This window comes from Octopus bimaculoides, chromosome 22 (genome assembly GCF_046866305.1).
Source record: "Octopus bimaculoides isolate indiv1 chromosome 22, ASM4686630v1, whole genome shotgun sequence".
In the NCBI taxonomy this organism is placed as follows: domain Eukaryota; kingdom Metazoa; phylum Mollusca; class Cephalopoda; order Octopoda; family Octopodidae; genus Octopus; species Octopus bimaculoides.
The window spans coordinates 39,805,566-39,820,295 of NC_142949.1; the positions used below are offsets into that span (position 1 = coordinate 39,805,566).

The 14,730-nt window shown below is 33.8% G+C and overlaps 1 protein-coding gene across 1 annotated transcript in view; it reads left to right on the top strand.

Moving 5' to 3' along the window:
* The window catches only part of LOC106881781 (uncharacterized), an 83,964-nt gene that overhangs the window by 55,931 nt on the left and 13,303 nt on the right, over positions 1-14,730 (top strand). Inside the window, exons 10-13 of the mRNA XM_089339586.1 lie at positions 5,661-5,723; positions 6,584-6,685; positions 11,155-11,231; positions 13,479-13,508. Coding sequence (XP_089195712.1) covers positions 5,661-5,723; positions 6,584-6,685; positions 11,155-11,231; positions 13,479-13,508 — 272 coding nt within the window. The remainder of the gene's footprint in view (positions 1-5,660; positions 5,724-6,583; positions 6,686-11,154; positions 11,232-13,478; positions 13,509-14,730) is intronic.

Here is a 14,730-nt window from a genome sequence, read left to right on the forward strand (position 1 = left end):
TCAGATTGGAGCCAGGTGTAGCCATCTGGTTTCACCAGTCCTCAGTAAAATCGTCCAACCCATGTTGCATGGAAAGTGGACGTTAAACGATGACGATGATAAATAATTATAAAAACCATAAAAGGCCAACAAATTGTTTCGATTTAGATATTTTTTGTCTTCTGATATACATAATAACAGTTCCATTATATATATAGTCAACTTCAGCATCTTTGAATTTAGAAAAGGACGAAATTCCGTGTGAAAGAACGGCTGGATTGTAAAAATTAATTCAAATGTCTGTGTTATGAGCATGGGCATTAACTATTTAATCAAACATCAATTACAATTAAAAACAGCAAAAACATTTTAACGGACGATACAATCAAATATGTACAATCCACAACCATCGCAATTCACTTCATTACATCTCAAACACACACCAACTGGAACCCATTCAGGTCCAAGATAGTTGCTTATCATCACAGCATACAACAATAAAATATGTGTGTATATATAAATGTATACAATTAAGTATCTAAGTTTTCTCCTATGTATAACTGCATCAAAAAATATATAAACAATTCCATCTTCAACACAACAACTCTTTTATCTATTTAAATTAGTTGGTATAAAAAAAAATTATCGTTTAAATTAACCAATAATAATCTTCTCTATTTATTATTTTCTCGGAGGGATAATTCTGTGGTAGATACGAAAATTTCTCTCTTTGTTTACTTAATCTATTGCAGGGAGAAATCCGTAATTATGCATATACATATATAGGATCTGCTTCTTTCAGTTTTCGTCTACTAAACCCACTCATAAGGCTTTGGTCGGCCCGGGATATAGTAGACGACACTCACCCTAGCTGCCACGCAGTGGGACTGAACCCAGAACCATGTGGTTGGTAAGCAAGCTACTTACTTATATATATATATATATATATATATATATATATATATATATATATATATATTGACTGTTGACTGAACACTATTCAATTTTTTTTCTCCGTGTTTTTCTCCTTGTCTCCGTATTCTTTCTGTTGAAGAGCGTAGCTCGAAACGTCAAGGACTTTCCGTATTCCCGAGCATCATACTAATATATACTTTTGTTATTTACACCACCTGTCCTCGTCTGTTGTTATTATTTGTATATTCTCCCATATATATATATATATATATATATATATATATATTTATGTGTATTTCTTCTATCTTAATGAATAAAAATTCATCTATATATATATATATATATATATATATATATATATGTGTGTGTGCAGGAGTGGCTGTGTAGTAAGTAGCTTGCTTACCAACCTCGTGGTTCTGGGTTCAGTCCCACTGCGTGGCAGCTAGGGTGAGTGTCGTCTACTATATCCCGGGCCGACCAAAGCCTTATGAGTGGGTTTAGTAGACGAAAACTGAAAGAAGCAGATCCTATATATGTATATGCATAATTACGGATTTCTCCCTGCAATAGATTAAGTAAACAAAGAGAGAAATTTTCGTATCTACCACAGAATTATCCCTCCGAGAAAATAATAAATAGAGAAGATTATTATTGGTTAATTTAAACGATAATTTTCTTTTATACCAACTAATTTAAATAGATAAAAGAGTTGTTGTGTTGAAGATGGAATTGTTTATATATTTTTTGATGCAGTTATACATAGGAGAAAACTTAGATACTTAATTGTATACATTTATATATACACACATATTTTATTGTTGTATGCTGTGATGATAAGCAACTATCTTGGACCTGAATGGGTTCCAGTTGGTGTGTGTTTGAGATGTAATGAAGTGAATTGCGATGGTTGTGGATTGTACATATTTGATTGTATCGTCCGTTAAAATGTTTTTGCTGTTTTTTAATTGTAATTGATGTTTGATTAAATAGTTAATGCTCACGCTCATAACACAGACATTTGAATTAATTTTTACAATCCAGCCGTCCTTTCACACGGAATTTCGTCCTTTTCTAAATTCAAAGATGCTGAAGTTGACTATATATATAATGGAACTGTTATTATGTATATCAGAAGACAAAAAATATCTAAATCGAAACAATTTGTTGGCCTTTTATGGTTTTTATAATTATTTATGTTGTATAATATTATGTTATATATTATATTCATAGTATTTAATGTAATATTGTAATATAAATAAATTATTGGATTGAATATCTCTAATTTATATATGTGTGTGTGTGTGTGTATGTATGTATGTGTATGTGTGTGTGTATATATATATATATATTTGTGTATATGTATAAATGTGTGTGTATATGTATGTGTGTGTGTGTGTGTGTGTGTGTGTGTATATATATATTTATATATATCTATTATATACATATTTTATATATATAATTCTATGTTTGATTGCTGCTATGTATTAGACTTTTTTCTTTTTGGTTTTGTTTCTTAGTAAAATATAGCTAGATGTAGATTTAGACTTAGTTTGTCAGTTACTAAAACTCAATTACCAATTTGGTAATTATTAGTTGAAAATGTTTCCTTCATCTGCCTCTTATTTATTATTTTTGTAAGATTATTGATGACTTTTTATTTGGAATGGACAAAAAATCTATTTTGGGACTGAATCGCCATAGAGATTATGTTTCTGCTGTGATTTCTCGTTTCCCTTGCTATTTCAAATCGCTACTAACAATATTTTAAAATTCTTTCTGTTAAAGCAACCATACATCTCTTATGAACTCAACTTTACTAAAAACCCAAGCATTTGATCACCCTGCTTTGGTGATTATTGAGAATTTTAGTGTATCAATGCCATTACAAATTATTGCCTGGGAACTAGATTAACTTCTTAATATTTCTCAGATGATTAAAATGCCTGTGAATTTAAATATCTTAGGTTATGATCAAGGTAAGAATTTGTGCAGTCAAGGGTTATATGTAAGTAGTTAGTTTTAGTAGCTGTCTGTGCTTCAATCCTGGTTTTGAAGCATATATTCTTAAAAAATTGTGTCAAGTTTGTCCTAAATCTATCGGCTATTCACAGGCTATGCTTTTGTAAAATTAGCTTATTTCTATATAGACCATTTATACATTAGAAAACAATTTTTAAAATTATATAAGAGGAATAAGCTGAAAACATAACTGAATTCAGCAGTCTAAGAATCCTATTGGGATATCAAGAGATATTTGGTATTTTTTTTTATTTATCCAAATATCTCTAAGAAAATTATACATAATGAATATATTGAGATGAATGAATCTGGCACAAATATTGTGGAAATCAATTTAAACAATTTGATAACATCTAATTTATTGTTCCACAGAGGCAAGAGCAAAATATTTTGGACTTCAAGGATAATTCTGTTTCCTTTTCTTTTTTTTTTTTTTTCATGTGACCACCGAAACCTGTTCTTAGTGGTGGGGTTAATCATTTGAACAGTTAGTTTATGTACAAAATATCCAACAGGTGAAAAGTGGTTTGCTTATGTCAGCTAAATCAGTAGTGATCTACCTACAGAGCTATTTATATCATGAAAAGTTGTTCAATTTGGCTGTAGCCAATGCCAATGCCAGTTGACGGGCACCCGTGCTGATGGCATGTGAAATGCACCATTTAAGCATGTGGCTGATACCAATGTCAGGTCAATGGCATCCATGCTGGTGGTATGTACACTACACGCTTGGAGTGGTTGCTGTTAGAAAGGACATTCAGCCATAGAAACCAAACTAGATTGGAACTTAATGTAGCACCCTGGCTTACCAGTTTTCACTCAAACAGTCCAGCCCATGCCAGCATGGAAAACAGACGTTAAATGATGATGAGGGTGATGTAATTATTAGTAATTGTCTAAGAAATATATTTATGACGCAAAGTACAGCCTATCTGATATGCATTTATTTTTTGTTTTATCAGGTTGAGGTATCATATTTCTGATTTTCTAACTTCAATTTTTTTCCATTAGTTCTTTCTGGAGAAGGTTGTATTTACAGATTTTAATATTTTTAATCATATGGAATAAACTTTCTTTTAGTGGTGCAAATAGTACAATACTTGCATCACTAAACATATGATTTAACAGATGGCTTTAGCTAGATTTAAAACCACATTTTAGGTGATTACTGTTCTCACAAGATTTATCAAGAAGTGTATCATCACTGTCGTTTTATGAAATTTTGAGTTTTCTGATGGAAGCACTTACAATTTTTTTTCAATTCAGAATGAATATACTTTTCAGGTATTCAATTCCTATTTAATTACCATGTAGTAAAAAAATGGTTTCTGGAAAAAATAGGAACATAAAAATATCAAACCATTTGTTAATATTATGGATAATAGCCACAGTTACTATTAAAGAACTCAAGTCAAGAAACAGCTGTGAAATATTTTTAATAAATATTAAGACAGTAAGCTTACAGAGTAAAATTGTTTCACTTGAACTTGATATTCATAGCTTAATGATTAAAAGTATCACCTCCAGGAATTCAAACACTTTGTAGATGCAGGGAAGAATACTTTTTCTTTCTCTCTTTTAATTATTTAATCTTAATGTTTTATTTTATTTATTTGTGATAATATAATTATCTCTTCAAAGTTATCATATTTTCCATTATTTCACTTCAATCACATTTTCAATTATATTCTTCCTTTCAAATTTCTAATTAGTTTCCTTCTAAATTATCTTCTAATTTTTATTATTTTTTTTTACACTTCTTTAACATTTGTTTTCAACGTGATTTAACATAATTGTTAGTGAATTACCCCACTTAACTCATTTATTGGTTATTCATTATTTAGTCATATGACCTGCTCCATCCAATGAAGTAGTTATGTTGGCATGCTATCTTGAATTTCATAAGAATGTTGATGGTTTCCTCATATTTCTACCATCTGAAAAATCTTAGCATGTAGAAACTGCAAGTAACAGTGCAAATGGCATCATTCAAATAAATAAACTACAACATGTACTTTGTTTTATTTTATTACCATTGTGTGTCTATAATTTTTACTGATACATCAATTCATATGTATAGATGTGTGTGTGTGTTTTATTATTTTGCTTAGGCATTGCGATACTGATAACCTGGTGTTAGTATCACAACTCAATACAGGCATGCTTCAGAACAAAGCATTAGTCAATTACAGAGCAGCAATAAGAAAAGAGATGACAAAAGAATAAACAATTGTCTTAAGAACTTCATTAGCTTACAGCTGAGGCTCTGAGGAAACTGTAGGGTGTTACTCAGACAATCAACTATGAGTCCACTGCATCTTATAGTGGAAACAGTTGTACGCTAATGAATTTCATGAGATAATTATTTATTTCTTTGTCATCTCTTATGTGTGATTGTTGGTTTCCTTGTCTGCTGTACTCTTTTGTTGCTCTCTACCTGTACACAGTCTCCATGTGGTCTTCATACTTACACTGTTATATTATCCCCTACCTGTGTGATCTTCTTCTGTATTGCTCTATCATGTTCTGCTCTCAAAGATCAATCGTATTACAATACATTTATTTACAAGCTCCCAAATATTGTTTCACCAAGATCCAAACTATGGATTCACCAATTCACATCACCTCTTTATGTTGATGTCAACTTAAAGATTAATGTCAAACATTATTGAAATTCATATTTATTTCAGTTATAAGCAATTCCAATGAATGTTATTTGTTTTATTTATTTATTTTTTACTGTACAGGTGAAAAGCCAGAGTAAGAAAACTTATACAGGGCTTAAATCTAAAATTGAAGACTTCTACAAGGTATTCAAATATATTTGTGGTTGTTGCACTCTCACCTCCAGTTCCACCTTTTTTGCCTCCACTGTATTCTGTTACCATGTTTTTTTTAACCAAAATTCTTCAATAAGTTTGGTTTGAAATTTAATTTTCTTACTAAAAAATTTACCTTCATGGAAATTGTATATATATATACAGTGTGTGCATATGCGAAATTTGTACACAAAGAATGCATGCATTGAATTTTTCCAAAACCCACCTGATTTGAATTCAAAAATTTTTCTCCTTTCCTATTAACATGAAAAATTTGCATTGTTTTGTTTCTGACATAACCTAAGCATGTCATTTGATTGACTTTAAGTTCATATTGGTTGATTGATTGATTGAGATATTTGATCTCACATTTGCAAACAATCTTCTTCATAATCACTTATACAAAAAAGGAAAAAAAAGTTTTGCATTTTTGTTTACAGTGAATAGACATCATGGAGGAAATCTACAGGTGTTTCTTCTTTCTCCAAAATTGTAGCACAACTGAAGCCAAAACCCAAACAACAAATTTTAAATAACAATAATTAATGATGCTGATGATAATAATGACAATAATCCTCATATTCTAATGTCATAAGAATGTCAGAAATAATCAACATTGTAAATTTAAATCCTTCACTAAACTTGTAAATTCAATCCATAATTCCTGCTTTTGTCTGCCTCTTTGGAGATTGGTCACTGACAGTAAACCATCCATTGTAGTCCTCTGGCTATGACCATTTAATATTGATCAGTGGTCTCTTAATACATTGCCACGTCTCTAATACTATCCAATTGTTAGATATTTGATTTTATTTCTGCTTTCCTTTCCTTTCCGCATCCTAATTTTCAAGGAGGATCTGATTCCTGGAAGTAATAAACTCACAAATTTGAAAATCCGATCTGGAGGAATAAAGCCTTCCACAATTCTTGCTTCTGAATTAAAGTCTCTGAGGGTAAGATGAGAATCATTAAATAACTATATCGAAAGGGTCTTGAAAATTAAGTCGTTTTGTTAAAACTTTTCCCTTTTTGTTTTTTGTAAATGCTTACATTACATAAACCTTTGTAATTATCTTTCAATTAACCATCTCTCTCTGGCTACTTTGATAATCATTTTGAAATTTTGTTTTTATTCGAAAAATTTTAAAAAAGGATTTTCATGATCTTGAAAATTGAAATCCAAATATGGTACTGTTGTGTCACATTTCAATGTTCTGACTAATATCTCCCCCTCTTTAGACTCTATTATATTTAGACTGAATGAGACAATTAACAATGTATTTCATTATCTGGATCTATATACTACTATTTGCAGTGGCAAATTTTGGTTTAGTTTGCAGTGTTAGCCCTGGTATATTTGACTTAATCACAATACCTCTTTTGATAGATGGTATGATAGAAATAACACTCTCCAAGACACACTAGGAATCATTTCATGATGTTGTGTAATATTTGTGTAATTCACTCTTTAGGTGTCTTAACAAACTACAACTGTCTTGAGTAGTAGAAGCTGGAACATCTGTTTTCTTATTATCAAAACAGTTATTCTTGTTTGTTCGATTCCACTCAAGATGGTCATAGATTGTTTATATGACTGAAGAGTGACTTATGCAAATATGACTGACTTACGGATAGCTTTGTGATTAAGAAGTTTGCTTCTCAATCATGTGGCTTTGGATTCAGTTCAACTGCATGGAACTTTGGGTAGTGTCTTCTACTAAAGCCCTGTGTCAACCAATTCTTTGTGAAGAAATTTGATAGATGCAAACCGAAAGAAGCCTGTTTGTATGCGTTCAGATTTGTCTATGAGCGTTTACAAAACCATGCTGAATAACAGCTTCAACCAATGATGTTTGTTGACATTACTTGTCAATAAATCAGCCGTTAGTTCTGCACTTTTGAATTCTTCTAGGATAAAAATTCCCATACCTGAAAAACTGGTAAGGGAGGAACTGTCAACTGCAAAAAAAAAAAAACTGCCTTAATTCTCTCCCATTCAGACCATGTTAGCCTGAAAAAAACAGGTGTTGAACAAACAAGAAATGTAAGGTCAAGAAACAATTCATAATGCATCTTGGAGATTGTATTACAGCATTATCATACTACAATAACAACAGATCTAGTCTTGAGTAGTTTCATCTCATATATATGATAATCATACATATGTACTATACATGTTTGAGAATTTTTATAAAAGCTATCAAATAGATAATTGAGAGCACACTCAAATTTAATTTGACTATAGAATTAATCTTTATATGGGAGAAGTTGACAGTGGCTTCATAGTTTCACTGCTGATTGGCTTCATCAGACTGTCAGATTATCCAGTAGTGTATCAGTAGGGAATATTTGTCTGTAATTTCTAGCTGTCTGATTGACCATGTAGAAGCCCCCTCATTAGCTGGTATATATTAAATTTATAAGTGTAGCTGTTTAATACACTTTCTATAAGTAAAACCAACAGTTAGGCTGATGGCTTTAGTGACATCTTTCATATTAAGAAATATAAGATATTGTGCAAATTGATTCTTTTCTGAAGAATAAGGGTGGTGGTGGTGGGGGGATCACTATTTTCTTCTGTAGATATTGAGTTGTTTGCTTTTTTTCAATTCTGACCATTCCTCCTTTTCACTCACTGTTTTTCTTTTTTTTTGTGTGTGTGTGTATTGCTGTTTTCCCTTCCTCCTGCAACAGCATAACTTGCCATTTGAATTTATGATAAATGTTTCAATTTATTATTGTACAATGTTGTCTTTTTTTATATTTTCTAAATCAGAATTAACAGTTTTTCAAAATCTTAAATGCATGTTAAACACCCATAAAGAAATTTTATTCCTTTTGTAACTGTTGGTTCTCTATTTAAAAGACTAACGATCTGGTTGCAATTTTAAAACACAAGTTTAGAAAGTTATTACCACAAGAACTTTGCAATTGATCTGTGCACATACATACTCACATCCATACACTTACACACTTGGACATAGACACACTTGGACACACACACACACAAACACACACACACACACACATATGTACACATATGTACTTGGACACATACTTACTCTGTTGTAAATATAATACAATCACTTCCCCAGTATTGTACTTTACTGTGCATAATAACAACAGTAAATGCTATTACTATTGTATACATTGAAGCAAGGTGTGATGCCATATGTATAAATGCCAGTATAAGAAGGCAGAGCGCCCCACAGATTAAATGCTTTTTATCTTGAAATAATGCTCTGAGAGATTGGCTGATTAAATTAACAGAATGCTAGTTAATTATCAACTAAGATTTCTGTTGCTCAAGTTCTATCATTGATAAGGCCAAGACATTTATTTCCCATCAACTCAGTATGTCTTGTTTGAAATATCATGGATAAGGAGTATAATTCTTCTCTGTAAACAGCAGTAGTAGTAGTAATCATCATTGCTGCCACTCTAGTAGTAGTAGTAGTAGTAGTAGTAGTAGTAGTAGTAGTAAAGAATTGACATGAACTAGGTTCAGCTGTTAACAGTGCTATAGAAACTGGATTATGAACATTGTTACTTTTCATGTACCATTCTTACAGGCATCAATGATCATGGAACAGACCACCATGCCAAAGTCAAAAAATTCGAGATTTCTCTTAGAAAAGATAGCAGATTGGTTTCCCATTGCCTTGTGCTGGTTTATTGACACTTTATCCTGCTAGTCTCCTGTTCTCTCATGCTTACCCGTGAGGGTTAACCCTTAGGAAAGCGAACTGGTTCATGTGACATCAGGGTATGTCCGTATACTAATGGCCCTGTGTGATGCTCTCTTCTGAGTTCTGTATACCTTAGCCACAGGACCGATTTCTGCTGCTTGACCTATAACTGGAGCCTTTGACAAGTACTCTTATCCCAAGCCAGAGCAGACTTGAGATAGTGGTGACTAGGGGTAACTCCATGCTCTTAAAAACTCTTGAGCTGGATCCTCACCAGTGGATGTAGTTGAATGTCTTCTCAAGGCATTCATCATCATCATCATCATCGTTTAACGTCCGCTTTCCATGCTAGCATGGGTTGGACGATTTGACTGAGGACTGGTGAAACCGGATGGCAACACCAGGCTCCAGTCTGATTTGGCAGAGTTTCTACAGCTGGATGCCCTTCCTAACGCCAACCACTCAGAGAGTGTAGTGGGTGCTTTTACGTGTCACCCGCACGAAAACGGCCACGCTCGAAATGGTGTCTTTTATGTGCCACCCGCACAAGCCAGTCCAGGGGCACTGGCAACGATCTCGCTCGAAAATCCTACAGGAGCCAGTCAGGCGGTACTGGCAACGGCCACGCTCAAAATGGTGCATCTCATGTGCCACCCGCACAAGAACCAGTCCAGGGGCACTGGCAACGATCTTTAGCAATTCTTGTGACCTAGAGGGAGACAGTTCTGTGCTAGATGGAAAGTATGAGAGAAGGTGCTAGAGCAGGAAAGGTTTCTTGGTGCAGAGGAGCTATTACATGGTTTGCTCATATTATAGAGGAGAGAGTGTCCAGAGTGGAGCTAGAGAGATAGAAGTAGTGCTAGTCAGGATTGGGAGTGAACCTTCAAGGTATGAGGTGAATAGGAGAGAGAGAGGAATAGAATGGAGTGTGGATAGCGTTAGGGGTTGCAAGAATGTATGGAGCTGACTGAGTGAGGAAGCGAAATTGTGAATGAAGAACAAGGACTGAAGGATGAAAAGTTTGTCTAATGCTGAACAGAAAAAAAAAATGGTTTGAAGTGGAAGAATTGATGTCATTTTCTTTGTTGTTCAGAAATGTCATTCAGCTTTGCTCCCCTCTCCCTGTAAAATAGGTAAAACTGATTGAATGTTTGGTAGCAACATACAAGTCCTTATATGCAGAAGCAAAGATGTCTGGTACATCACTTTACATGTATGTCACACCTTTATTGTAGAAGAAATTTTACTTCAATTTAAAATTGACAGCATGTGTTTTGTGTATGTGTTGATGTGGCAAGGTGTTTGACTCTTTTATCCAACAGTTCAAGAAGCTACATAGAAGCTCTCTTGTTGGCTTGCTAGTACTTTTGTTGGTTGGAGCCTGGTTGCAGCACTGTCATGGCTTGCTTAATTTTTTTTTTTTTTTTTTTTTCTGTGTTCTGGAAAGGTTCTAGTACTGCACATTTCCATTTTTATATATTCTTGATATGACAACTGCCCTCACTTTTCTTTTTAAAGAAATAGTTGTTTTTTGGATTGTCAAAATGCTTGGAGATATTTCATGTATTTTGATGATTTTTTTTTTTTTGTTGTCAACTTGTAAAAATAAAACAAAACAACATTAATCTTGGATTTGTAAGTTATTAATATTAATAAATTTATTAATAAAGTTATTAATAAATTTAAGCACCAAACACACATTTGTCATCATAATGATGGTTTTTGCTTTTTAGCCACCGCGACCACCACCTCGTATAAAATCAAGTATAACTCGAGGATCTCCAAAGATCTACTCCCGTGCCTCTGATAGGTAAGCACTTCTTTGCAATCTACCTTACAAACTAATCAGTATATATATTACCAAAGATGAGATTTACTCTTCACTGCATATTTCTATTTGATTTTTTAATCCATTTCAATGATGGAGCTCTCTCCCCTCTCCCTCATAAGAACTGTTGTTAATGACTTCTCATTATAGGTGGAATTTTAATTTTTCTTCCCTCCAGCAATTAGCTATGTGAGTTCTTGCTTAAAAGTTTCATGGAGAGATTTCATAACTTTCCAGCGACTCTTTTTTTTTTAGTTTCTAATATTTTAGTTATGTCTTCACAATCAACACAACAATATTCACTATTCTGTAATATATTGTTTTATGCTCTTTGCATTATTATTTCTAGTTAGCTTTTTTCAATTTTATTTCATGCTTTCTGCATTAATTATGTTAATGGGAACTTAGTGTTTGAAGGTGTTTTTGATTGCGTGTTCCTTGTAACTTGAAAGCTGAAACACAAAACTGAAAACATTTGCTAAAATAAACTCAGGCATCGTCTTTATCATTGTTGTTGTTTAGAATCCATTTTTCCATGTTGGTATGGGTTGGACAGTTCAACAAGAACTGAACTGAGTTCCAGTCTCTACTTTGGCATGGTTTTTTTGATCGGATGCCCTGCTTAATGCCAACCATTTTACATTGTAGTGGGTGCTTTTTGCGTCACTAAGTAACTTGCAAGACAAAGAAAAAGCCTCCTCAACTGCATGGCTGTGTGGTAAGATGCTTGCTTCCCAATGTCATGGTTCAGGTTCAGTCCCATTGCGTGGCACCTTGGGCAAGTGTCTTCTACTATAGCTTTGGGATGACCAAACCCTTGTGAGTGGACATGGTTCACACACACACACACACACACACACACACATATATAAAGTTCAATTAAAGGTTAAAAACCTCATTAAGGGATAATAAAATCCAATGATTATACTGATTTATTACATATTACAAAAAGTATTGAATATTACATTTAATATTCAACTGTAAGCTAAGTGGATAAACTGGGGATTATATATATATATATATATATATATATATATATACACACACACACACACATATGTATGTGTGTGTATCTTTGTGTCTGTGTTTGTTCCTCACTACCACTTGACAACCAGTGTTGGTGTGTTGATGTCCCCATAACTTAGAGATTCAGCAAAAGAGACCAATAAAATAAATACCAGGCTTAGAAAAGGCTAAGTACTGGGGTTGATACATTTAGCTAAAAGTTTTTCTAGGCATTGCCCCAGCATGGCCGCAGTCTGACTGAAACAAGTAATAAATAAAAAGAAAGATAAAAAAGAACTAAATGGATTTGTAGTAGAGAGGGAGGTGGTTTTATGTGTCGAAGAGGCACAGGTGTCTTTCTGATGAATAGAAGTTGTATGGCCGTCTCAGCCAGAGAGAAAAGAGATGGTGAAAGTGTACAAACAGTTCATCATCATCATCATCATTTAACATCCGCTTTCCATGCTGGTATGGGTTGGACGGTTTGACTGAGGGCTGGCAAGCCAGATTGCTGCACTAGTCTCCAATCTGATCTGGCAAAGTTTCTACAGCTGGATGCCCTTCCTAACACCAACTACTCTGAGAGTGTAGTAAGTGCATTTACGTACCACTGGCACGAGGGCCAGTTAGGCAGTACCAGCATCGGCCACACTCAAATGGTGCCTTTTACATGCCACCTGCACAGGACCCAGTCCGGTAACACTGGCAATGACCATTCTCGAATACTGCTTTTTTTTTTTACATGCCACCGGCACAAGAGCCAGTCAGTGGCCTTAGCACAATCATACTCGAATGGTGCTTTTAACGTTCCACTGGCACAGGTGCCAATCAGGCGGTACTGTTATCGGCCACAACAAAGATTTCACTTGCCTCAAGAGGTCTTCGCGAGCATAGTTTATTGACCAATGATTGAAGCGTACTCTTAAATGGGCTGGTTATACAGCACTGGCATAGGCTACGGCTACAATCTCACTTGGCTTGCTGGGGCTTCTCAAGCACAGCATATCTCCAAAAGGTCTTGGTCACTTGTCATTTACCAGTATTATTTGATCGTTATTTTTTTTTTAGTTAATTTGTCCAAACAGTAATGATTTAGATTCTAGGAAGTATTCTTGTATTATAGCTGCTTTTTCCTTCTTTACATTTTTAGTTGATTTGTTCAAACAATAATGTATTGGTTTGTAGAAGGTATTCTTGTATTATAGCTGCCTTTTTTTCTAACAGGAACTCAGAGTGTCCAGATTTACCAAAAGAGTAAGTTATGTATTTCAGTTTATGACTGACATGAAGCTCAAGTGACTCTAATATTTATTAACCCTCTTCAAAACAAAACTACTCTTACCTCAACCTTACCTCAACCTTGCCTCACTGTTATTCTTCTATAATGAATTCTTTGATACTTTGGGTGATATTTCATTAATTACTCTACAATGCCTTCTATGGTATCTTTGTTGCCAATCTGTACTCCTAAGGTTTACTGGTATCCTTAATTACATTATGATACTTAGATATATATTTTTTTTCTTTTTGCAACATTATCTTGGCTGTCATGGACACAGTATTTCATTAATGTATGTACTCTCTTGTAATACTGCCATACTCCTAGTCACAGCAGATGAGATCTAATTAAATGCTCTACTCTTTTAACACCCCCATGTTTTTGGCATCATACAGTACTCTGTTAACTCTGTACTCCTGCTTCTGTAACACCAGTGTACTTATAAATTGATAATACTACAAGTAAGTACTGTTTTGAGTTGAATGTACATATGGAACTATATACACACACGTGTGTGAATGAATGAATGAATGTGTGTATATAACTTTTTATTAAAAGCCTGGGTAATAGGTGAGTGGTAGAATTGGTAGAGCATCAACCTACCCTGCAGTATTTGTTTACAAACTGAGTGGAAATCTTATCCAGGTTCACTTTGCCGTCCTTGGCTGATAACATAAACACTTAGTGTGGTCAATGTAATTGACTACACCCTAGGGGTTGCCCCAGTATGGCCTCAGTTCAATAACTGGAACTAGTAAACAGATTAAAGAACAGAAACAAGTGTTGGTCAATGGTTAAATAAAAACAAAAATGTTTCAGTCAATATTTATTGTGGCTTGTTGGTAGTTCTTTAGTTATGGTTTTATATGTGATAGGTTCTTGAATAAAGAAAGATAAGTCGTTTCAAATTTGGGTACAAGGGCAACAATTTTAGGAGGAAAGAGAAGTGAATTACATTAATCCCAGTGCTCAACTAAAAGGTTGAAATATTACCCTTAGCAGAATTTGAACTCAGAGCATGAAGAGCCAGAAGAAATTCTGCTCAGCATTTTGTCTGACAGGCTAGCAATTCTGCCAGCTTGCTATCTTAATATAATGAGAAAAATCCAACTTAAGGCTGGTTTACTTCCTTATTATTGGAGAGGTTTTTTTGTTTTTTTTTTTGTTAGAAAGTTGAGGTAAGAAATGAAAAATTCT